This window comes from Falco cherrug, chromosome 7 (genome assembly GCF_023634085.1).
Source record: "Falco cherrug isolate bFalChe1 chromosome 7, bFalChe1.pri, whole genome shotgun sequence".
NCBI classification, from domain to species: domain Eukaryota; kingdom Metazoa; phylum Chordata; class Aves; order Falconiformes; family Falconidae; genus Falco; species Falco cherrug.
Window position 1 is genome coordinate 13045164 of NC_073703.1, and position 26536 is coordinate 13071699.

At 40.6% G+C, this 26536-nt stretch overlaps 1 protein-coding gene across 1 annotated transcript; it reads right to left on the reverse strand.

Moving 5' to 3' along the window:
• Positions 1-8: 8 nt before the first annotated feature.
• TMC3 (transmembrane channel like 3) lies at positions 9-22675 on the reverse strand. Its single transcript, XM_005436637.3, has 22 exons — positions 22433-22675; positions 21111-21254; positions 19731-19806; positions 16669-16750; positions 15859-15965; positions 14736-14834; positions 14501-14643; positions 12887-13034; positions 12082-12125; positions 11778-11925; positions 10907-11016; positions 10640-10718; positions 9911-10156; positions 8169-8297; positions 7423-7490; positions 7054-7182; positions 6131-6241; positions 5490-5615; positions 4022-4100; positions 3782-3824; positions 2377-2674; positions 9-1648 (listed from the first exon to the last, which is right to left on the reverse strand). Exons 1-22 carry the CDS (start codon positions 22540-22542, stop codon positions 808-810), a joined length of 3360 nt encoding a protein of 1119 aa, XP_005436694.2. The 5' UTR covers positions 22543-22675; the 3' UTR covers positions 9-807.
• Between the last annotated feature and the right edge of the window lie 3861 nt (positions 22676-26536).

The window sequence follows — 26536 nt, forward strand, 5'->3', positions numbered from 1 at the left end:
GCGCTGCCGCCCCCGGGCCCGGGCCTGCGGGGCACTGCTGCCTCTTATACCCGCTCTAATCCAAATTACATGAGGGAAAGAGAAAAAAAAGAACAGCCTTCAGAATTTCAGGGAGGCGTAAAATCGCAACGGTGTGCGAAAAATAGTATAGAATTCCATGAGGAGTAATGAGCCACCTCTTTTAAAGGCCATAGATAGAAAGTTTTCCACAGTGAAGCTCAGGCTGGGCTGAGGAGGCTCACCAGAAAATCCATAGCAGATCCAGGACTTCATCTAGACGTCTGGCATGCTTTATTGTGAACAAATAACACTCTTGCCCAGGCAGCACACTCTAAAGAAACTCACTGTGCTCTGTAATTAACTTATTGCTGATGTGTTTGAGCTGCATCATATTTGAACTAGGCATATCACGATGTCAAAAATTATACTGTAAATAGCAACTCTGTACAAAGCTGACTACCCGCCAAAGAGACAGAGAGCGCCTCATCTGACATTTTTGTACTGGTTTAATTAAAGTGCCCCAAGTACATAGCTTTTGCGTTTCCAGTGGGTGGGGTTTTTCTTTTTCAGTAGCATAACATTAAGTAATAAATTGGAATAATTTTCTCTTCCAAATTTCACGGCATATCAGTTGTGATATTAAAGCAAGGTACAATTAACAGTAAAACACAAAGGCTAACTATGCTCTTCCGACCTCGAGCAGCTGCATACACTGCTGTTGCAAAGACTACTCTGACAGGCCTCAAACAGCCAGTACAACAAATGCACGTAGGCCTGCTCAAAACACAGAAAGAATGGAGCGCTTCCTTAGACATTTGAGCATACCAGTTCATTAGGCTCAGACATATTTAGATCAACACTAGCTTTTGATTTCTTTTTGGTGAGTTTTGTCCCAGGTTTTGGATATTTTTCCTTGCTGTGAATGACCTGGATATACTGGTCGTTGCTGCTGTTCTGTGGATCACTGCTGGATTCAATGGAAATGGAATCAGATTCTGTTAGAGATTGCTCCAGCTTTTGTTTTGATTTTGGTTTCACATGTGGCTCAGGGTAGTTCAGGTGCACTTTCTTGTAAGCGTATGGAGGCCTGTCCAGGTCTAACTCAAAACCATCGCCCCAGGATTTGTAATGCACTCTGGCTAGATCTTTGCTCATAAGAATGTGGCCATCGGCACGTTCCCCAATGTAAAATCGTGGTGCTGGGCGAAGATCAGACAGTGAGCGAGGGCGATGGGATCTGTTCATTAACTGTCTCCCAAGTTCCTCTTCATCCTCCTCATCTTCGCTAGGATGAGGGGAATACATCTGGTGTGGTGTTCGAACCACGTATCTTCTGACATTGTGCGGATACAACTCAATAATGTCTCCTGATTCATCCTTTCTTAAGTGCCTTTGGAGTCGGGAGGTAGAACGGAGCGATTTTTTGCGGGACTCATTTTCATTAACAAGAAAATACCTAGTAGCGTATGGTCTGCGTCCTGCAAAAACAGGAGCCCCTGCCCCAAGGGCATCCAGATTTACCTGCCGAATGCCTTTTCTGAAGAGAGGCTCAGAATGAACATCTTCAGTGCGCTTTTTGAAAGTCACTGGTGTGTAGGGCTTTGTTTTACAGAGCTCGCTAGCACTCCTATGTGCAGCACTTGGGTACCTTTAGGAAGGGGGGGAGGGGGTGGGAAGAAGGAAATGTTAAGACACACAATTAAATTGCTCTGTTCATTGCTCTGGAAGTCAAACCCTAGGATTTTAAGGGTAGAGGTTACAGAATCTCCATTGCTCCAGATTTTTAGGACCAGTTTGAGAAACATACCCTAAACATACCCTAGAAATTAGAAGATATATTTGTTCTGCCCTGGGCAGCTGACAATTGACCTCTCAAGTTATGCTCCCGTTCTGTTTTCTCATTATTCTGAGAACTTTTCTCTATCTGATCACTTGGTAAAAACCCAACTGGTAGCTTAAAGCATCAGTCTGCTGATGTCCAAAAGTGCTTGTCCTACAACCAGACCTGCACAAGCATTCTGCACAGAGTTCCCTCACTCTTACTGTGTTTGTCCTGTTCATGGAAACAGTATTCTGCACAAACTATTTTAGTTACATACCTGAAAAGAAGCTTAGTATTTACCTTTGCTTGAGGTTCATGTAAACTTCATCAACTACATAATTTCAAAAGTTTTATAATCCCATCTCAATTAAGGGAGAGTTAGGGAGGTGGTGTCACCTCCACTGAATAGTACCCAGGAATTAATTTGCTTTTAAAAAATTCATGAACTGTTTTACTGCCCCAGACAGTCTGAATACACAACTGTTTTGTAAATAAAGACAGGTGCGTCACGGAGCTGTAAAAATAATGCCATTTCAAAACCAAAGTAGCCTTGCCTGTTTGTGATATGATCACTTCTTGGTTTCTGTACACTTGATGCTGAGGGAGCTGGCGTTAAAGAAGTTGAAGTTGTGGGAGTTGCGTTGACAGGTCTTGCAACATCAGTTGAGGGCACAGTTTGGGGCACAGACTGGGAAATGGTTTGTATTCTGGTGCCTTTGCTCACGGGAGATTCAAAGTTCAAGACACTGCCATTCTTTCGTGGCGTCGAGGACCGAACAGAAGACTCCTGGCTGATAATATCACTTTCTTGCTCTGGTCTCTTGTCATTCCCATCCAGATTTTGGATTCTGGCTAGAAAACAGAAATTATTACAGGAACTGTCCAGGTCTCTAAATTTAGGAGATGCTGTGTAAATGCAGTGGCTAAAATTCACCCTTCAGTTAGGGGATCCGTTGCTAACTGAACCCCACTGTGTTCAGGAAAGAGAAACTGGTGCCACACTGGGAGACATGGTGATAAAGGGGTGGGACTGGCATACTATGGTACATGGTGGATGTAGTATTGGGGAATATAGAAGAAACACTGGACATTGCACAGTAGGATTCCAAAATGGGCAACAAGCCAATGTATTTTTTTCAAGAGACCCATTTTAGTTCAGAGTGTCCAGCACTTGCAATATTAAGGTGGCTGAATTCAGCAAACCAGCTCCAGTGATGGTGCTTGGTCACAGCCAAAAGCTGAACCTGGGTTCTGTAACAAAGGAAATCCAACTAGGACACATACCTTATTGCCCTCAATAGTCACTCCTGATCACTATATGGCTATACAACAGGTATTTCACCATTTATAGGTCCACCAGAGAGCTCTAAGGGGGTCACAGTAGCATTAACATCTAGCCATAAGGCTACTGAATCATGTCTTCTCTTTGGCTTGGTAAATTTTCACTTGTTCCTTTCACTGGGAGGTATTAGAAGGATGGCATCCTTTCTGTAATTTCTCATTGCTAAAATCTGAGAAGCAGAAGGTGCAGGTCTGGATTCCCTCAGGCACTGTAGATCATGAAGTCTGAAATCTTTTCATTGCTGGTGAAATATTCAACCATATCAGTTCAAAGAGTAGGGCCATTCCCGTCCTCCTCTTCTGCCTACTAGTCTCTGAATTTTATGCAAGGTCTGACATCAGAGATGTCAGATGCTCTGTATCATCAGAGGTGCCTCCCAGGTTCTGCCCTGTTGGTGATAAAACGATGCCAGCAGAATGCAGATGTAAACTATGGACCTCATCTTTCAGTGCTGCCAAGATTAAGTCAAGCTGAGCTCAGAAATCATCTAAAAGGAGGACTCTGCAGGAAACAGTTTTTAAAATGTAGCTGAACTTCCCTATGTGTATGAGAAATCAAATTGGGTTTGCATCCAAATGCTTTATCAATAGTGACACCTCTACAGCTCACCAACTTACCTACTGCCATCTGAACCACCTTTTTCTTATCTTCAGTTCTCTCCTAAAATACATTCAGAAGAAGGAGAAGCAGTATGTTATTATGGATTAGAGAGTAAATCCACTGCTGTGTAAGGATGAAAAATACAGGATTGGTTTTACACTGTCAAACACTGACAGTGACTTTAGAGATTTAATTAGGCTTGTACTTTACTAATGATCCACCAAATTGCATGTAGAAGTGCTTTGTGCTGTACTTACTGTTTGGATCTTCATTCTCAGTTGATTGTTGGTGAATTTTAATGATCTTGCAATACTTTGTAGGTAATAGATTAGCATGCTAAAAGTGAAAGAGGCGATTATGAGTCACTTCAAACATTCTTGTTTGTTTTCTCTTTGAGGGTTTATAGGTCATCAAAATGGTGTACACGTTCACCACAAAGTTGCTGCTTTGTAGCATTTCCTTTATACTGTGATAATGGATCCCAGCCTTCTTACAAGCAAACATACATAGAAGAAATAAATAGCACTGAAAACAGATGTAACAGCAGTTCTAATTGTGCTTGTGTTTTTTTGCAGGTCTTTTCATAGTGCACGTAACCCCGAGTGCATTACTAGCTTTTTTTTTTGTTTAAACTCTGAACATGCTCAAAATAAAAATCTTGATAAATATTTACTTGTCTTTTATTTCCCAATCCATGGTTACAGAACAGAGACACCAGAACTACAGCCGAGTTTGCACACTCATACCTATGTAATTTTGCTGACTGACTGGAATAACACCTTGTTTACTCTGGCCCAGCTGAGATCAGATCTGGCCTGACATAATGGATTGCACTGGCTTTCAGGTGAAGTCAAGCCTTATAGCTAGACCTCATGCCACAAACATTTACCTATGTGCTTAACCATAAGTTTGAAGCAGTCAACAGATCTACTTAAATTTGTAAATATGTTCGTGTTTACATGGCTGGGATTTTAGAGGAAAAAGTTACAAATAAGAATTTTTTATTTGGTCTTTGATTCATCTGAAAAGCCCAATGGTGGCACAAACTCTGCATTCATCTGTAGTTTGTGGGGGGTGGGGGTGTGTGGGGGTGGGGAATGATACAAAGGTACATGCGAGACAAATGATACTTCATAGAAGCAAAGTGAATTTCAATGGCTCAAAGTAAATATTAATTCCCAGCTGTGAACAATTACTTAGAAACTAGAGTAAGAAAGGACTTCCACTGGAAAGTCTGCAGCAAGTTATATTACATTAACACTTAAGAGCAGACCTCCATAATTGATTTATCTTGCCAGAAATCAGGATGACTGAGTAGCTTCTTTGAATGATAGACTGAGCCCTGTTCACAGTCATAAAGTGAACTAATGACCATGGGGAAATGGAAAATTAATTTCTGTGGAGCTCAAGAGGGAAGAAGGATCTTAAACTTCCTGGAAGCAGCCGCACTGCAAGCCTGGGCACGATATAGCGAATTTGCTCTAACACAGTATCCCAGAACAAGAAATTCCTTTTGAAAACGTGATGACAGTCATTTTAACATACTCTCATTCCTGTCTGATCTGTATACCATATATTCAATAAGGTGATTTCTTTTTCAGATATGCTTAATAAAATTACAATAATGCAAGTGTTTGCTCTTCAGTATCATTACTTGACCCTCCAGAGATAAGGCCAGTATTAATACAATCAGTTTACCCTGCCTGTGAAAGCCAGAGTACTTACAATAAAAGTAGCAGTGCAGGGAGGACAACCACAGGACTGCTGATATAAGTAATCACCGTGTTGAACCATGCAGGAAAATCATTCTGAATTGTTTCAGAAACAATATCATATATTTTTTCTTGTCCACTACAAGAGGGAGGAAGAAGGCAAAATTATGTTGTACGAAATCCTAAGTACCTCCATTTGTTAAGCAGTGTTGCACTGAGTAAACAAGGAGTTTCAACAAGGAGTTTCATTCAAAACTGCTTTGCAGCAGTATAGCGAAAGGGGGAAAAAATGATAATAGTAATTTGTTCATTATTTGCTTTTTGACAATTTTTCCAAAGCACAAAGGCATTGGCCAGGCTTGGAGGGTGCTTGAACTGAGACACAAGATGGTGACACGTGCTAGATTGCTTGGTGGCACATTACATTATGTAAACATAAAGTAAATGAACCATGTATATAAAGCAAAATGTTGAGCCTCACTTAGAATACTGACACGTTCATCTAATTAAATCTTGAACTGGAAAACACTGGCAGCAAAAAAACATTGTCCTGTCTATCAACTTTTCTATTTTAGTTGGTAATTTGTGTGATTAATTTATTGTGAGAGGGTGAGATAAAATCTTTGCAATTTTCATTGGTCTGTTGTAACTTACCTGAAGGGTCCACAGCTTAAAGATGGCTTGTATCGGGCAATAGCAAAAATTGTTGGTAACATGCATAAGAACAACATGAACAGCAACATGGCCAAGTAGAAATTATTGGATCTGCAAGAAGGTGTAACATGTTTCAGATTATACTAATGAGAGAGAAAAACAGAGGCAACATAAAAGGTGCAAGTCTGTATCTACCTAACAAGTTCAAGATCGACATTTCTAAAGATCAAAATCATTCTGCTATGAATAGAAAGTCTGAACAGAGCCAGTTTAAACAGACTTTTAATGATCAAAATCCTATTTGCACGGCTTTCCAGATACCAGTGTTGCAGCCAGATAACTGTTTACAGCACCCTTCTGTAAAACTGATCTTACTGCCTGGTTGTGTTGGGGGAGAAAAAAGAACAGTGGCAGAAGCTAATTAATCTTCAAAACATGTTAGAAATAACTGATTCTTAAGAATTAAAAACGCCCTAAATTATTTTCGTTTTGAGTAAACAATTGAAATATTCATCATAATAGAAGAAAAATGGGGAAATCTGTTGTGTGATGCAGCAGACAAAACCAGATATGTCCTCGCTTTCAAAGAAAGAAACATCAGGAAACAGGACTTGCAACAGTTAACACACGTAGGTTATTGCGCTCAATCAGATTTCTATGGAAATAAAGCATTTCTGTTAGGCCACATGTATTGGTCTAGGAATATTCCCTAACATATTTTTCAGTTCTTGCATATCTTTAACTACCCCGCCTCACAAACCCTCCAGTTTCTCAGTAACTACATTTTTTTCACAGAAGTTTGATAGCAAATTTGATTGTCAACTTTCAGAAGAAAAATCTGTCATTTTATTCCTACACACAGAATACATTTCCATTGTCTGCATTTGATTTATTCTTTATCTTTTGTTCTCATTTTGACTAACCGAGATGCTCTGAAAACCTGCTGATGTGGTACATTACACGTTAACACAGCCCAGCTCCTCAGGTACATGAGTCCAATCAACTTGAGAACATTGAATGCTGGCAAGCAAGGTGAAAAGAAAGCTCCCATCCTGGAAAAATATCATCTTGTCAGTGCTCAGTGTTGCCAGAAGCAATTTGAAAAGCAAAAGAACGTACAAAAAACCCCAGGTAAACAACAGCTCACTATCAATGGAGAATCTCTTATTATAATAAAGTATAAAAATCTGCATTACTAATATTCTACTTGAATAGGTTTCACTGGAAATCATCAGATTGACTTAGATAATCAGCCAGCAAAGAACAAGAAGAATCGCTTATGGACTGCATACCAGATCATTCCTTGGTTGTAGACCAAATGCAATACGTTCTCTGCAATTTTGAATTCTCCATATTCTGGCTACAAGAAACACAGTGTAGGATTAATACTTTGTCTTAATCTTGTCTTCAGACCATTTATTAGAAGCATTTGACTGAATCAGTTTGCAGACAGCACGTAGCCTGAAACATCCAAATCAAGTACCAACTTCTGGCAGGCAGCAGGAACACAGTAAAACCTACCCTGCAGCAGGGGATTAAAGAAACTAATTCCTCTCTGGTTTACTGCACTTCTTTAGTTAAGGACAAAGAACAGTCCTCAGCCTTTCATGCCAACAGCTTCTTGCTAACCTAATATTACTCACTGTAGTTTTCTTAGAGGGCTATATGCTTTTGGTGATTGTTTCTTGGACCGCTGTCTACGTTATGGATAGACATTACAGCTACAGAGAAGAGGATGTGGGGAGCAACTCCATGCCCTCTGTCTCATCTTTGACTCTGGGACTACTCCATGATCTCGTTTTGGGAAAAGACAAAGATTTCTGCACCACAGCCATGGGAGTAGTCTTGAGAAAAACACCCCATTCTCAGCACTTACCCTGTGTCCTCCGATTTAAACTCTCTATGAGCTGTGCCTTTATAGATGTGTGCTATCAAGAAATTACTTATCTGTTGAAAGGCTTTAAGGACATTCAGTACTAAGGGAAGGAGCCTACCCATCCCCAGCATCTTAGTTTGATAAAATAAAGACTGTACTTACAAACTTGCTTTCTAGATCCCAGCACCAGCAATCGCTTAAGTATCGGACACACAGTCCACGGAAAAAATCAATTAGCAGGATGCTTGCAACTGTGAAAATCATGTCGATAATTGAAAGCTTTAGCATCTCCTGAAATACATATTGTTCACACATACTGAGTCATTCTGGAAGCAAATGAACTGCATATAGATTTTTTGCATTTGCACTTGTATTTTGGCTCAAGCTCAGTATCCTGATAAAACATGATTTCACTACATCAGTTATTCCCTTTTAAGCTTTTCCTGTTTGACTTTTTCCTTACTTGTCTTTATTCTAACAAATAGAACAAATATAATCAAGCTTCCAGTGTGCCTTCTGTTGCTTGCAGCAATAAAACTCTGGTCATGATGGATTCAAGCTTTTTTATAACGACTGTTCTGAACATTTATCTAGATAAACTGAAACAGTTTGTTTTTTCTACTGTACCCAATCCTTTATTATATTGATTGTTGTAATAGATACTTGCTAAGTGCTTCACAATGAGAAATGTTTATTTATTCATACAAAACCAAAACCCAATGGCAGTAGGATCTTCAAGCCATAAAAGAGACCTGTTTAATGTTTACAAATGAATGGCATTATCCTATATTTAATTGAGCTTTAAAAAGCATACAGATATATAGAAAAGATTCAATTCCAAACATCTCCAGCCTATCCTGGGGAAAAAACAAGCAATCAAAAAAGCCCATGAACACTGATTTTAAAATTTTCCTGATTGTGCTACAGGGAGAGGGGCCTACAAGAATAGAAGTCAGGCTAATAAACCTGGGAGGGCCTTTTGCTCCAGATGGTCAAACACCATCTTTAATGTTGCTCATTCTGGAACAAGGAGGTCAGCAAGTCAGAGGCATGGTGGCATCATCCTTAACGCAGTGACCTAGACGTAAGTGCAACATGACAGAGGCCAAAGTACATTGGGATCAAGTGAGGTCTTTTGAATTTTGTGTAGTTACCATTTCACCCTGCATGTGCTAGTGCCACCGCTAGTCACTCAAAATAAAAACCACAAATGGTGTATGCTTCACACGCAGGGAAGCAAAAAGTGTCGTATTAAGTCTGCAGATTTTCTGCAACCTAACTGTGGGAACATGCATACATGGCACTGCCACCCAGCTGGCTCCATTACGAACTGACATCATTTTGAAACCTTTTGCTGTTGACCTCTTTCCTTCTGGAGAAGTGAAGAACACTTGATTCTCCAGTGATTTACCAAGGCAGAATGAATAGAGACTCCAGAGGTATTGTACAAATGACCAAGGGCACACTCTCATGCTTGGCTTGGGTCTGCAACACCATCTATCCAGGCAGCAATCTGACCCTGCGCAGGGTGCATGCTGCTACTAATACATTTTTACAGTCATGTTTCTCTGTATGAGTTTAATAGGATGTATGCTATTAAAATAGGATCTGTATCACACACCTGTAGAGATCTGCCTGTGCAGAGCTGACGACAGAGACCAAAGCCTGGCAAAAGAACATCTGTACAACACTAAACACATTGTAGGTACTGAACAACACCCAAAACTTGTATCTTTGGCCATATCACTTTGCGCAGTCTTTACTCTTTCTGCACAATCCTTAGCTAGATACTGGAATTTATACAAAGAAAAGCTCTAAAATGCAACACAGAACAACATGATTTTAATTTTTTTGTCAAATGTGGGGTAGGAATAACTTGATGATCTAATAAAACAATTACGTACTTGACCAACGTATGTCTCCCAGCACTGATCCTGCGGGTTCTGGGTGTTATGGTTAAAGGAAAATGTCTTGTTAACCAGCGTGTCAGAGACTGTCAAGCCTTGAGCATGACTCCCTTCCGATATGACAATGCTGTTTCTCTTAGTTTGTACATCAGGAACAGTTGTAGATAAATTGTCTTCTTTAGAAAGAGTTTTGGTTGCCAACAAGGTGGTAGAATTACTTGCATTGCTGTTAACATCAGAGTCCTGAAATAATAAATGTCCCAAAAGCTACTTTTTCAACCATACATACATGCAGATGCCTGTACCTTCTACAACATACACACATAGAGGCATTCATGTATTTTCAAGCCAGTTAGGTGACTGTTAATTAGCTGTCAATGTATGGAGTCTGATGGACCTTTTTAAGGACAGTATTGAAAGCTGATTTTAGGTAGCTGGAAGTATTTGACCTAAAGTGATGGGTGGGGTTTTTTCTTTGATTAGTTAAGCAATGCACAGAAATCTATTTATGATGTTACATCAGCGATCAAATGAACCCAGTTATCCTAAAAACCTACAAGTAGTTATAAATGAACATTACAAACTTAACTTTACAGTTGTATGAAACTGTAATATTTTTTAATCAATCTCAAATTTTTATTTGACTTCATATATGTTATAATAAATAGAATTGTGTCTATAAAATCTACTAGCTTTATATATCAGAAAACATCAAGTTAAACTTACAGTGACACTCATACTGTCCACTTTATCCAGGAGAGCAATGATTAAACTGTAGAGGTTTCCCAGGTATAGAACAAGAACCCTAAAAACAATAATAAAAATAATAATAATAATTAAAAAAATAAAAAGAATAATAAGATACAGGTTATTTACATTAGTATCCCATTGACTTCTCATACATTCTCTGGTTAGGCTGGACTAAAACATGCGACTAGAACACATCTCTCCTCTTCCTCCCTACATATGGTCTACACTGCATAATGCCCATACCTGGCAAGCTGGAAGCGAAGGGTGGTCCTTGGATGATACATCTCCAGAGCTGCCACAAGTTCAAAAGCAGAGGGGGCAATCATTGTGATCAGTGACACAACTACACTTACCTATAGAACAGAAAGACATGGCATTTTTATAGCTTTTCATGTAGATCTCCTGTGGTACCTTGGGTGCTGACCAAAATACTGGTGACGCACGTGCTTTGGCGATTGTTTTTCTTGGATTGCTTTAAAAAGTTATTATTGATGTTAGTAATTATAGTAGTTCTAATCCAAAATTATAGATCTAGAATACCACTCGGGAATCTTTACTCCAAACGCTGTAGATTTGAAATTACTACTTTATTAGGGGGGGGAGGGGCTGATGTAGGAGACCAACATCTTTCTCTGAAATGAATGAGTAGCTTCTGCATACCTGTTCACTTCCTACTCTCAGTATCCACTCATTCCTGTGAACAGGAACTTTCACAGACCATTCAGCATCCCCCGGCAGAAATCAACAGCTGTTGTCAAAGCTGATCCCTTTCTAGTCCACCGTTTGTTCAGCTCAGTTGCGGGTGCAAAAGTAGATTTGTAAGTGATGGGAGAGTTTGTTGTCCCCACAAAGCAGTGGCCAGCTAGAGCTGCAGTCTCGGCAGAGGGAGGACCTGCAGCGTCCCCCTGGCCATTGCACTCTGCTAACACCTTGCTGCAGAGCAGAGGGAGCAAGCGTGTGAAGACGGATCCAGATAACCGCCACTCTGCCCTCTCGTTCCTCATTTCTCATGGCTAATGTCTCATGATTTACACCTCAGCACACACTATTGCTACAGACAGCCCCAAGACGATAACCCCCCTTCTAACACAGAGGTAGCATAAAGACAGCGTACCTCATTTTTTTCCCAAAGAGTCAATTCCTTTTTAGTGCGCTCTAACCTTTGGGATCGATCCACAACAAAGTATATGATGTAAATACTTCCAGCAAGTGAGAGAAGTACAAGGATGTTTGCAATAATTCTTAAACTTATAGTCACTGCCCTAGAGGGAAAAAAAGACAGAGCCAATACGGTGGGTTGTCTTATGACACCAGGGTCTTTTCTAACGTGGTGTTTAGGAGTATGAGACAAGCAGATTAGCACTGCTATCGGCATTGAAACAGTGCTTTGAAAAGTATCTCTGCTCTTATATACATACAAGTTTTTGCTTTTCTTCTTTTCCTGCTCTTCCAATATAGCTTCCTTGAAAGAAACACAGCATTATCATTATAATAGTGTTCAGCAAAAACAATGCACATCTCTTTCACAGAAGGTATCAAGTATACTAATCAAAAACTTCACATCCTGAGCATGCAAGTAGATAAGTACCTTTCTGCCCTGCATAGCTTTTTATAATACAGAACTGTCAAAAGTTATCCTCAGTCATTAAAATAAATAAATACCATAGATTATTAATTCATCCTTGACACAATTTGAAGTATTTTTGTTCAATGACTTAATGAGAATACACCACATTTGGGAAATAAATTACTTTTGATGAAAACCACATCTGTTCTTAAATTCTAAATGGAAATCATCTGTATTTAAAGCAATTTTCTAATATTGAGAGCTGTAAGATGTCTCTGGACCATTTGTTATGGAGAGATGAAATAAACTGAGTGTTTTCACATTGTTAACATGAATTTGGTTCTACTACTCAATGAAATTGCATAACAAATTTTTTTTCTAGCTATCGAACTTCTTGTCACACAGACAGTGGCATCAAACAGAACTCTTCTAAAGAAGGTCACCATGGCCTTACTGGGACAGAATGAGTGTCAGCAAGCGTGATGTGACTGCAATACCACACAGAGATGTGACATCAGCCCTCCCCTAGGCAAACAGATCTGTAAACAAGTACCGAACAAACAATAGGAAACGCAAGGGAATGAGAGGAAAGACTTGCATAGCTTACAGCTTAACAAACAAAGCAACTCTAAATAATTTGAAGGTCAGTTGCTCACCCTAATGCTATTAACTATGGCAGCAGCTTTGCTCTCTGCAGCCTCTGGGTTTCCTATTAAATAGTCCCAAGCACAGAACAGTCTCCAACAGAAAGTGTAATTTTCATCAGAGGCACTTGCTAAACTCATTCTTGAGTTCTTTGCCATTCTGTAAAAAAATAAATAAATACATATTCAGCTGTTGTTAATATGTGAAGATAAACATGAAGGAGATCACTGGTTTGGTTCATGGTTTTCAGATGTCTACACCTTTAGAACTACCAAAAATTTGCAGCAATTGGTGTTGGCAGCTTTCTGAAGAAAACAGACCAGGGTGAGGTTCAGAGCGTGAACTTCACTTTTGTTCTAGTAAAGAAGTGACTCACTGTGGAAGGGCATTCTGTTTTGGTATTTACATTCTTTATAGCTGACAAATAAAGCAAATAAATCTCACTAGAGCTGTAGACTTAAACATATTTCAGTTTTACGATCTCCGGGTAGGATCCAGCTGGAAGATACCATCACTAAGACAACTATTATTGTGATTACAAGCTAGTTTGGCAAAACTAGTGATTATGCACAAGATCTGTTTGTTTTCTGTATTGTTTTCACCCTCAAAATCGGTGTTTTTGTCAAAGAGAAACCCAGTGCCATTTTACAGACCTTGGGAGAAAGAAAGAAAACCCTACCCACTCATCTCTGATAGGCAAGATGGCAGAATATTACAAAGTGTAAGAAATTAAATTAAAATTAGTAGCTTAAGAAAGAAAGGGCATCCAAAAGGACAATGTTAAAAGGGGAACTGTAAGCAGCTAAGCAAAGATCAGTGAGCTAAGGCAGAAGAAGAGCTAATCATATCTGGAAACTGCAGATGCGTAGATCAGTGTCAAACATCAGTGACCCCTGGCACAAACCAGCAGATAGAATAAAAATAAATGGAAAGGGAAGGTTTGGCTTCAAAACTGGGAATTATTACAGGCAGTGCTAAAAACATCCCTTGACTTCACTGTGCTGGATAAATAGGTATCCAGAAGGGAAGGGAAAGCAAATCAGGCGAGGATAGAGTGACCTTGCCTCTCTCAAAGCATTGCACATTCCTGGATTTATGGTCAGTGCTAGCAGCCTTGCTCTCTCTGCTAAGTAACTCCTACTCCTGGCCCTTCAACAGCAAAAAAATTAAGCTTAGATTTGAATGGGATGCCACATACCGGCTGAAACACTGCAAATGGTATTACATCTAGGATGGAATTTTTGTATTTGTATTTCAATAGATGGCAATAATAATGCTGAAAGCATTACACTTAAAATACAAATTTCTGTCCTAGCGATATTTATACCAGAAAAAAGGAAAACAGAAAGAACTTCCATGAGTGTCAGACCTTACACTATACAAACACAAAGCACACAGATCATCTTCTGTGCTGCCCTTCTTTTATAGGCTGTGCAATTGAAGAGAGATCAAAGATAAATGATAGCAAGATGAAGAGCAAGCTAGAATGAAACTCAGTCTGCCTCCTTAATATTAGCAGACGAACAGATTAATAGAACTACGCTGAATAAACACAGAGGAACTAGGACAATTAGCGATTGCCTGAACACACAAGCTTATGAACAGCAATAAACGGGAAGTCTCACTTTTTTAAGAGAATGATGAAGCTGTAAGCAAACACTGCCATTCCGACAAGGAAGTAGGCGAGAGGCAGCCGATACCCAGCTTTCCCAATCTTCCTGTCACGACCGTAGTAGCCATAAAACAAAACAGAGTACTGGAGGTAGCCCTGCAAAGACCAGAGCCCATAAGTAAGAGCAGTAACTAATGGTTACAACAGAACAGCCACAGCAAAACAATAAAGAGTGGTTTTAGTCTTGCCCCCAGTGACCAGATGGTGTCCAGGTCTTGAGCAGATGCAATATGCTCCTTGGGAATGGTCTTGCTGACTGTGCTGCCGAACGGTGCTCCGGCCAGTAGCTGGGGGAGAGAGAGAAGGTCTCAGCAGCCGTGCGAGCCCGACTGACCTGGGGCTGCGCAGCAGAGCCCACCGGGAGCTGCCTGCGCAGGTGGTGCTGTCAGGACAGCGGGTATTGGGTCATTCACATCCTGAACTAGATACTCCATGAGAAATCCTGCATTAGTGTTCCACTGAACTCGAGGGGCTGGTGGGTTTTTTTGCTACCTGTGGTCTAGCTACGAGAAAATTTAGTGCTCTGCAGACATCTTCAAAATGTCTGAGAAATGAAAAGAGAGATCAACTGTAAGCATTAACAAAATAGCTTTAAAAGTTATGTGGTTTTTTTTTAATTTAAGCATTTTAAAATTAAGTATGACAGTGTTTGATCTCAAAATGGTATTCCAAGATTAAATCTACTTTTCCTTAAAAAAGTAAAAAATGTGAATACTTTTTTATTTCAGTTTACTTTTTTGTTTGTTTGAGGGCACTGACGTTTTTTCTGTCTAGCCAATGGGAAAAAAGATCAGATATTCCCATGTTTTCTGATAACGTTATTAAGCACAGGCTAGATGAGGCAAAATAATATGAGGAATTTAACAAGGTTAAATAGCCTTACTTGTGTGCAAGAACAAAACAAAGTTGTGGCTGTTCAGAAATTCTGGAAAATGGTTTCTAATGGACAATAATCCAGAGTCTGGAGAGGGATGTTATTTTTTTTTCTGCCTGTAAATGACACTAACAAGACTTGAGCGTACTCAACACCAACTACAGCTTTTAGGATTTGGTTCTCCGTTTTAGTAATCTGATACAAACATACTCTGTAAAAGCATTAGTACCACATTGACAAAGTATCGTCTCTAACACTAATAACAAAAATCTCTTATCCTTTGACAGAAAATAACCCCCTCTTAATAGAAGAATTTATTTTAAATAATTTTAAACTGTACATTTCAAATTTACATATACCTTTAAGTGTGGCATTTGTTTAGTTCAGAAAGTGCAACAGCAAGCATTCTTCTGTAAACATAAAGAACATGTTCTTACCTCTGGTAAGACTACAAATGCTCCTGTCATTATGGTAAGTACAATATTGATTCCAAATAGCCATCTCAAGAAGATGAAGTAAGATGCAACTCCAGACCCAAAATGACCTTAAACCACAGAAAATACTTATCTGAGCTACACAGTCTATAAAAGCCCATGTAATTTATTCATGAAGCATTATTTGAACAATAAAACAAAAGAAAACCCTCTCTCATTCACACTGGGCATACAGCAAACTATAGAAAATGTTAACATGTCACTGAGGAAAATACAACTAACGCAAACGCTGTTGGGCAAGTCTCGATTGCCGGCAGCATTTGCACAAGAAGCTGTAAGCCAGGTGATGGTGTGCACCCATCCTTCCTTTACCACTGAACCGGCAGGACGACCTGACTGCTGAAGTAACGTTAAGGGCTGCTTTAATCCAGCTGAAAGACCCAAGGGCTGGTGATGCAGGTTCCAACCACACTGAACTCTGGGCAGCTGTGAGGATGTTGGCCCAAGGATGCTGCCCCACGGATTGTGATAAACTCTATAAGCAAATCCTGCTGAGTTTTCAGAGCCACAATGGGACAAATTTGACTTTTTAAAAGTTATCCCCCACTAAGACCATAAATGAGATGTGTGACGTGTCTAAGGCACCAGAAAAAGAAGAAAATGCAAAGTTTTAAATGAAGATGTCACGGCTGAAAGTTTGCATTTAACTCTTTCCCACATACTATTTAATTAAGTAAATTCAAAAATAAACCCTAAGACTCAGCATTTTAGCAAGTGCCTTACTGTTCAATGTCGTTAAATATTTATACTTACTCTCTATTTTCTTTATTCTCATTTCCCAAGGAATAAAGATTACCACAAAATTATATGCAAGCCGAATAAACTTCCTCCAAAGCTGAGAAAAAAGCAGAGAAATGAGAAATATGACTGTTAGACATGTAAAAAAATTAAAAGGAAAATGCAGAGTATTTTGCTCACGTCTCTTTCATCTTCTATGACAAGAAATATTACAAACATTAATTGCTAAGATTTTAGAGCACGTCTGTGAGTAAGGTGGGTAAAGCCAACCATGGTGGGGTTTAGAACCACACGAAAGGGGGGGGGTGCAGGAATGCTTGGCTCTGCTTACCAGCCCAATGCCACCAAAGGTGAGACTGAGCACCCTTCGTACACCTCTGAGGGTACAGTCAGGAGCCACCCATCTACATCTTTTACACAAAGAGGCCATGAGGAACCAACAGATGCCAACAGGTGCCGTTCCCTGTTGCCTTCTCCATGGCTGGGGGCTGCGTGCGGAGGGCAGGAACGGCAGAGCTGGGCCAGGCAGCGCTCCGGCAGCAGGACTCCATGGCATTTGTGAGGGAATCTGGCTGCACTACACGTAACAAATCTGATTTCCAGGACAAACAGATAACTAACTTCAAATTCAAGAGAAATGTAATACCTTAAAGCAAATTTTCTCAGAGGAAGAATAAGCTTTTGTATTCAGCAGCAGCAGATTCAACTACTATATTCTCAGCTCTGTGTATTACAGCTGACGCCTACAGAAAACCTGTGTTATTTCCTGGAGTCTTTACTCAGCCTCCATTTTTTGCATGGTCAGAGGTAAGCATCTTCCTGCACAGAGTGGGGTGCACATACACATATGGGAGAAGAAACAAAATCTGTGTTTGCAAAACTGAGTGAATTTTTTTATTTGTTGAATTACAGCTGTAACTTTGTGGTATCAACAGAAGGATAATATTGGTATATCATGCATTATATGGTATTTTTAGTACAGCTAGATAATAAAAATACCCTATATTTTAGGCAGCAGCAGTATCGATGTTATATCTTATAATTTAATCTACTAAACCCAAAGAGGAGTAAATAACACTTTAATTACAGGACATATCATTCATCTCTTTGGCCAAAGTTAATTAATTTTTATGGTGGTATGGGTATTTTATTGCATGAATGGGAAGTATTTTAATTAAACAACAAAACTGTGGATTATCTGAATTGCGTGGGAATTGCCGGGATTTCTACTTTCATTTGAAAACAGGGTTCACAAGACTGAGAAAGGAATCAAGCAGTTTGTGCCAGTTGTATTGCAGATTTATAAAATACACAAAGGTGTTCATTTGGGAACAGTATTTTTTAAAATTGTAATTAGATAGCTATCACCTCTTTTCCTGCCTACTGCATACCTGAAAAGATAATTTGTACTCTTAGAATCCAGAGTATGAGCCTCTGGTATTAATCTCACATGTAAAAAAATGAAATGCAAACGTAAAACAACTGAACCAAAAAGGAAAAACACTTTCAGTGTCCAAACAGTAAAAGGTATTTTAACTTCAATTTTCATAAATAGCAGCATGAATGGATTGTCCAAATATAAACAGTGGGTATCTCGCCAATTTTAAAAACAGACACACTTACAGCTGCATTTTGATCATCACACATACTAAAATCACGCTTAGAACTTTGAGTTCCTAATTTGGATGTTGTAGTGCTTGTTTTGCTGTGCTACAGGTTGTGTCTTCTTGGTCACTGTGCTATTTTCTGAGAAAATACGTGAAAATGAAACCCTTCCAATTCAAACAAAAAAAGTGCAGCTCATTCTGTTGCATTTGCTGATTTTAGCCCTGAGGTAAAGGCTATATTCCCCAATTTGTAATTAGCAGCATTCATTACGTGTAAGGGAACTGTATTCTTTTTTCCTAGAATACAGTTCCCTTACACGTAACGAACGCTGCTAGTTAACTGCTGAGTTATATCTCTGTGCTGAATATCTTCAAGCAAATACACACAACAGAGACAATTAGATTAATTACAAACTTTTACTCACTGTGAACTCTAAGATGAAAGCCTCTGTTCTTTAATAGGAAGAGGAATATGAACAAGTAATGAGCCCAGCCTCTGATCTACTGACATGTACTGCAGACCCTTAGCGCTTCTCTTTTCTGGGTAACGTCTAGTTCCACTTAAGTCAAAGGCAAAACCCAGTATTTAGATTAACAGCATTTCTTACTTCCACTGCATTTGGCACACACACGAAGGCTGAACAAGGAAAAATTACTCTCTCCTACTTTGGGCAGTAGTACTTTTAACCTTTGCTGTGGGAGGGTGTAAGAGAACAACAGATAGACGCGCAGCCTTCCACTTGGTCAGGTGAATACAATACATGGTATCTTATTTTGTTACAACCCTGCCTTTTTGAATTAAGATAAGTTGCTCATTAAATGACTACTCATTACCATGCCAAAAATATTCTTGACTGCTTAGATGACTAAAGATATCATCTCTGTTGGTTGCATATTAGGAACAGTTTCCTACATATTATTCATTTCCCGAAATCAGGGCCAGGATCTATTTTCAGTGGTGTAAATCAATTTGCTAAAATTAGATTTAAATTCTTTGGATATTATGCAAGCAAAAACCTTCTTTAACAATGTATTTACCATAAGCTATTATAGGATTGTCTTCTGAACTAAAAGCTAGACGCATTTTTCATACTAGACTATTGAACTATGGCCCCAGTGTCTGTGAAATAGCTCTTCAGGGAATATTGGCATGTGGTTGGTATCCCATTCCCATCACCCCCTCTAGCAGCATCAATATTTGTAGATTATTTGAGAAGGAAGCTTGTACTGCATTAATAGACATTCATGCCTCAACACATCAAATTAGTCTGCAAAAATGTAATTACTAAGGTCACAATAGGAAAAAAAAGAAAAAAAAAATCCACCAGCTTTTAACTGCTTTTTCATCCCTCTAACAGAGTCCCGAGATGGAGATCAGGACTACATAGCAAACACAAGCTTCTGGGGATGGAAACTGTAGATGACTATTGGTATAAAAGTGAGCTGTAACTTAAGAAAAAGCAGCCGTACCTCTGCACCAGCAGCTTGGTAACCTCTCGTTCTAGTGAGCCTCCCTTCGTACTTCAGCACGATCTCCTTCGCCTGTCTGCACAAGAAGGTGGAAGCTCATTCTACATGGATTCCAACACTGGGAGCCCCTTACTCTGCACAAACAGCAACTAGCAAAGTTGTCAAATGCTCTGAAGTACAATCATAGACTGCAAAAACCTTATCCAGGCAAAGCTTTTTTCTTTTCCTATTGAGGTTTTTACTGACGCTTTAAAACCACTGAGACTTCTATCTGAGAAAACTCCACATTCAAAAGTTTGACTGCAGGGAGTGTTTTCTATTCCTCTGATTCTGTTCTCTGTCCTTTTGATTCACATTCCTCCTTTTCAAATGACACAACCCAAATGAGTAAAATAAAAAGCTCCCCATTACAGTTTGGCTAATCTCATGCGGATGCTAACAACTCTTCGGCAAATTTGGTGCAGCACTGGTGAGGTGCAAAGAGGTGTATGTTCTTCGGGACATACTCAGTCTTTGACCTCAGTGGGTGGTGGGGACCACCAAAATCTCATCAACAGGAGCAGGAGGGCAGCAGGTCACAGGCTCTGCCTAAGATGGAAAAATCTCTCTTTGCTTCCGAGATTACACAGGGGCTCTGTTGCTGGTAGGGACCCTCATGATGAAAATGCCATCCTAGCTTCACGTAGGGTTGGTTTTAAGAGAAAGTTGCTAGACAAAAAGCAGAAATAAAGCAAGCCCCAAACAGATCATGCTGTGAAAGACCTGACAACTTAGACAGGTGGTCCAAAGAGTCAGGCACCCACTCTTTCATTGTAAATTTGGAATTACTAATATAATAATTGCAATCTTAAGACGTAAAACATTGTCACTATGCTGAACATACCTTTTAAACCTACAAGTGTACAGTATTTACTGCCATTTACAATATATTAGCCGAAGATTATGACCAGCTTCTGTTCTCATACCATGCAATCACCTTGAAAATGGCAGATTGTTTTTCCTTTTGGGAATAGAGTGAAATTTAGCTTAAAAATGTATTACTGAGCATTATCAACTGCCTTTCCTTAGACCACTTAACAGCTGACACACTGTTTTCATAGTTAACAGCCAAAGTGTGATTTCTTGTTCTCTCTTCTGCACTGTGACTGTCTACAGGGAGCCACAGGCGTGCACAGGAGCCAGCTTCACCTGCGCGCTTTCCACCCTGCGGCTGCTGCCTTCAGCCAGCTCTCAGACCTTGTCAGAGCACCCTCATGGCATGCTTTCCTACAGCTCAACCGTTTCAGTGCTTCATCCCTTCCAGTTTACACTGGAAGACTTCTGAGGCTGGAAGCACCGCCACAGGCAGTGAGCCCGAAGCTTTCATGCAAACACCTTTACCTCAGCGCCCTCAGCTTCTGCCTCATCGGCCACGGCCGGCAGCGGATATTGGACATGATCTCCTTCTGATACTGGATGTTCTGAAAGATCTGCTCTGGGTCATGGCTCTCAGCCTTTTCTTCACCGATATCATCGTCCGAGTTGCTGGCAGCCAGGCACACACCCCACAAGAAGAAAAACAATACAAATTACACCTGCTCAGATCCCCAGCAAGCTGTTGACTTGCACAGAATCCAACCTATTAGAGCAAGAGCACAGCAGCGAGCTAGGGAACTTGCATGGCCTTATTGTTTTAAAGTGGATGAATGATTCTGATGATTTCCCCATCTCCAGGATGTGCCTCTTTTCCTCCCCACCGCTTGCTGCTCAGTCATAAATTACCCCAGCTCTCCACCACGAGTCCCAGGCTTTCCTCTCCGAGCATTTCCAGACATACAGCTTGTACATCACGCTAGCAAGACACTGTATATTTTCCTGGAACAAAGTGCTGTCTAAACATTTTCATCGAAAGCATTTAACGTTCATTTACCCACCACGTGGTATCAGCCTTTTGTTTTGATCGCAATAATGATAAAATGTTTTCTTAGAAGGGGGGGAAGAGATGCTTAGATCACAGTCACCCTTTGTTCCTGTTCCCTGCTGAGGAGGACGGGAGCGTCACCACATTTGCTAGCTGACAGCTCTCATAATTCCCTGCTTGAAACAGGATATTGAATATGAAACAGCAGCAACACTCATTCTTGCAGAGGCTTAGGTCTAAAAAGCTGTGGCGACTGTTTCCCCCTGAATAAAACGAAGGGATCTGAAGTACTGCAACAGCCACCAGCTAGGAAGTTTTCTAATTGTATTGCTCCGCACTTCTTGGGAAAGTTCCTTGCAATTTTACTGAAAAAGCAGCACTTTTTAATCACTTAGAAAGAAATCATAACCTAAGCCATGCCTTGTAAGAACAGTTCAAAAGACATACTTCATCAGACCACGGATTCATCGGTCCCGTCCCCTCGGTCAGGGGGACCTTCAAGGGAAATGTATAATTACATTGGAGAAATGTCGAGATCTGTGACCCCGCTGCACCCTGAACTCACCGGAGTTACCCTGTTTTACGCACAGTGTTCGCGGCTTTTGTGAAAACAAGAAACAAAGAGGTTTGAAATACATCTAAACACAGAGAGGAGTGATTTTTTTTTTTTTTTTTTCCTTTTCCTCACGCTCCTTTCCCCGCTACCACGCTCTTGTCTAAACCGCAAGCGAAGAGGCACGACCCCCCCTCGGGGCTGGATCCGGCGGCTCCGCACCCCGGGCAGGGGGTGGGGGTCCCTCACCTGTGGGGTGGCTCCTGGTAGGTGAAGGTGCCGACGTGCCGCTTCACCGTCCGCGACTTTTTGCAGGACTTGGCGGGTTTCGGCGCGGCAGCGCCCGTCGCCGCGGCCATGGTGGCTGGCAGGGACCCTTCGGCCGGGCGGGCGGGCGGCTCCGCAGCAGCCAGATGTCACCGGGAGCAGGGAACGCCGGCGGGGTTGCAGCCCGCCCGATGCTGCAGCCCGGCAGAGGACCGGCCGCCGCGCCGTGCCTGCGCGCCTTAAAGCGGCAGCGCACCGCACCGCAGGCAGCGCACCGCGCGGGAGCGGGGGGGCAGAGCCCGGGGGGCGTGGGCAGCTGCAGGCCTGAATCCAGAGCCAAGTTTCCCTCGTCATGGGTGAAGTATTCCCTCAAAGCACCATCCCACTGCACCACGGTGGCCCGCTCTGGGTGATGTTTCCAGTGGGTGCACTGTGCGTGCTGCTGGTAGCTCCGCTTCATGCGCTTAAGAGAACGTTGTTGCTCAGGTAAAGTAAATTAAAAGAATGCAACTTGCATTTTGGCCCTTACTAACAGAGAAAGGTGCAATGTCGTTCTCCTGGGAGACTTCCAGATCCCCTCCTGGAGGACGGCCCTGACAGAACATGATGCTGCGGCTTCCCTGACCCCGACCTCTCAGCATGACCTCCGTGCCGCCTGCCTCTTTATGGCTTTTCTCTTGGAATGCCATAAAGAGGTAGGTGGAATGAATGAATGAAAACCCAAAATGCTGCCTATTCAGACAAGTACACGTTATCAAGCACTTGGCTTTTTCTTGACAGTTGGAATATTTAGATTATGCTCAATTCCACTAATTACTGTATCACCTTTAACATTCCCAATAAGCACTGACTAGATAATTGATAATAATGGTTACTCCTAGAGCTAAAACGCTGGAGAACATCATCATCTGATGCTCATTTCCCAGTTCTTCAGTTCTACTACTTAACTAAATTTATTACAAAATTGATTTAACAGATACTAAAATTATTTTTAACACAGAGAATAACTTTAAAAGACAACAAATCAACTGGTGCTGTGGGCTTGAGGACCTTGTATTAAATAACTATTCTCTTTCTCACTTTCTGTATGCCCTATGTATCTCACTCTTGCACTTTTATGCCTCGTTTTCCATCCTTAAATAAGGACAGCATTTCTGCATTTCACAGGAATGATGCAGTTAGCACCTATTGTATAATGCTTATGTATTATTACATCATTAACTGGCATCATATGGGCATCAGCTTCCTAATTCACTCAAAGTATTCATGTATATGATAAAACTGACAGAAAATACCAGTTTTCAGTTTTGAATGTCTCAGTCAAAATACAGTAGCAGTACCTTTGACTCAGTTTACATCTACTCAAAAAGTAATCCATCCATTTAATCCAAGATTAACTGCGGGGCAACTAACATACTGTACTTGCCAGCAGTCACATTTTCATGGTGGAGAGTCCCCTGACGCCATTCCTATAGTCAGCACCAGCACCACCTCTCTGACAGCATCTCTGCAATACTAGGTTGGGTTGTCAGGACAAAACAGGCTGCCCCAGGCTTTGCTGGAACCAGGGCAGCTGAAGAACTTGACACATGGTCAAGTGAATTTCCAGTGCCTTTCTCCATCATCAAAGTTGAAGGTATTCTGGGTCGCATTATTAAAACAGAGCAAAACAGATCAGGAAAACTTGATATGAATAGTTTCTATGGCCGTAATTTGATGCTCAGAATGTAGGAGACAAAGGAAAAGTTTACAGATAGTTTTCACTTGTTCCCAACTTGGTATTTTCTCTCCTTAATAGCAATGCAGCAAAGATTTTAGTTACATAAATCAATAGTCTGTAGTAGTTAACCTTTATTTACAGCGTCTGAGAAGAAAGAACATTAAGTTCTCTCTGCTAGATTTCCTGTAAAGAATAGCACAGGCTGCTTTTTCCCCTCTGTCCTGAGTTAATCTAAAATACTGCCACTTGTTGAGAAATTTTACTTTTCCATCATCATGGTTCTGTCCATTGTATGATACTTATTTAGTTAAATAACTAAAGGGCTACGTACTCACAGGCTTTATTATTTGTAGTCTGAGTTACATGCATTGTTTTACAGTCCATTTGGTGTAATTCACTCCACACTTTCTAGATGACAAGGAAGGACTAGATAAAGATGACGCTGCATTTCCAAAACATAGCCAACAGTAAAGCCCAGAGCCCATTTGGTCAATCTTGTTTGAAGCTTCCCCAGAAATCTGGGAATTCCATTAGCACAAAGCAGAACAACCCCAGAATTGTAAAGAAATACCCTTATTTAGAGTTCACTAAAGTCAGGCAGCTGTATTCTGCACCACCCTTTTCACTCCCCCTTTTGTCACACATGCATGACTTTAAAACCTAGTAAAAAACATCCGTGGAAACATCACTTGGCCATGTTCTAGTTAAGACATGTTTTTTTCCGTGAACCAAACTCTCTAGTCCCAAATCCATTCGGAGTATCTCGTGTACACCTTCCTTTAGCCACAATAGAGACTAAAAGCTGTGGACTCCAGTTTCTGCTTTCCCAAGGACGGACCACAACAATTTACCTTTTTGTGTGCTGCATTTTATTATGTTTCATAGTGAAGTCTGTAAAATAAACACTGTTAGAGCTTTGACATATCACACTATCTGTACTATACTTAAATCTGCCAGCCTTTTGAATGGCTTTCCTATTTGGCTGCTAGTGCATGGGACAGAAGAAACATTCTACTGTCTTCTGTACGTGTCAGACCGTTCATCAAGTGAAAGCAAACAGCCAAAAGGAACGAGTATCAGCCCAGAAAAACGTCTGCATTAAAAGGCTTATCGCCTCTTTCCAGCTGGAAAAACAGAGGAACTATTCTAAATGCCAGGAACGCCCTTTCAAGCTTTGATGCTCAGAGTACTGCAAACACACCCACTTCACCACTTTTTTTTTTTGACCTGCTACAAGATATGTTTTCAATTTTATAATTTAAAAGCAATAATATGTCAGTTCAAATGTATTTCCTTGGTAGTAGTCAGTTATTTTCCTTTGCATCTTAGCCAGTGGCACAGCACTGGGGGACAGATTCTGCTGCCTTACGAGAATAAGCACCTCTGTAGTCACGCCGATCTACTGAAGTCCATTAGCTGCCTGCTCATTCCAGTTATGTACAGAAACGTTAGACTCAGAAACTAAACATAAACTAAGGAAAATTCCCCTGCACCAGAAAGTAGGTTTTGACACAGTAACATCCTGAATCCCCAAGAGAACATAAAGTAGATATCCAAAAACTACAGGTGAGAAATATAGCAATGTCTCCCTCTGTATTACCGTTCCTGCTTCATACTTTCCCCTGAACTTTCAGATGCCCTAGTTTTTATTTGAAGGAACCCCAGCAGAGAATTTAAAACTTTACATCATGGGTAGTTCCCACGGATTACTAAATTTCACAGATAAATAAAGCAGTATTCTTTAATATGATAGCAGTACAGCACTACCAAAAACATTAAAACACTAACATTAATGATATACATAATTAGCTAATATATCGTTAAGATATATTAAAGCAAAAAAGGAAGATAAATTTTGTTTCCCTTTGTTAGAAGAAAGCCTAAAGTCTAAAAAGCAAAGGGACAATTTAAGCCTGACATTTATATAGCTGTAATACTGCCAGTGCTGGAGTCACATATTTAATACGAAGTTACTACCAAACACTGAAAGCACAACGAGCAGCAAGAGAGTAATGAATTCAGAGTCCATCTGACAGAAGGATGCAGTGTGCTTTGTGAGAGGTAATAGAAAGCAGCCTTCAGGAGTTTATCCCTGAAGTTGCTGGCATCCCCCATCACTTACGATCCCTGCAATAGCCTCTTTAAAGAACTCAAGCATTTACTCAGATCGCAAAGAGGGTTTTGGTTTTGCTTCTCAACTCAGCAAGCAGTTCAGCAACCAGAACACCCAGCTGCCCATTTCAATATGCTCTATTGAATCCAGAAACCTACTGGGGTTTGTTTTATTCTGAATGAATACTACAGGGGTTATAGATTTGATTTCAATTGCCATTAACTGGATGTAAAACAGGACATCAACCTTTTAC

Bases quoted from the DNA above. Each gene is read 5' to 3' on its own strand.
- TMC3 (XM_005436637.3), bottom strand. From the start codon at position 22,542: ATGGCCGCGGCGACGGGCGCTGCCGCGCCGAAACCCGCCAAGTCCTGC. The intron at 5,616-6,130 runs GTAAGTTACAAC...TCCCTCTTGTAG, and splicing joins TTAAGCTGTGGACCCTTCAG to TGGACAAGAAAAAATATATG. The intron at 3,825-4,021 runs GTAAGTACAGCA...AATGTATTTTAG, and splicing joins TGAGAATGAAGATCCAAACA to GAGAGAACTGAAGATAAGAA.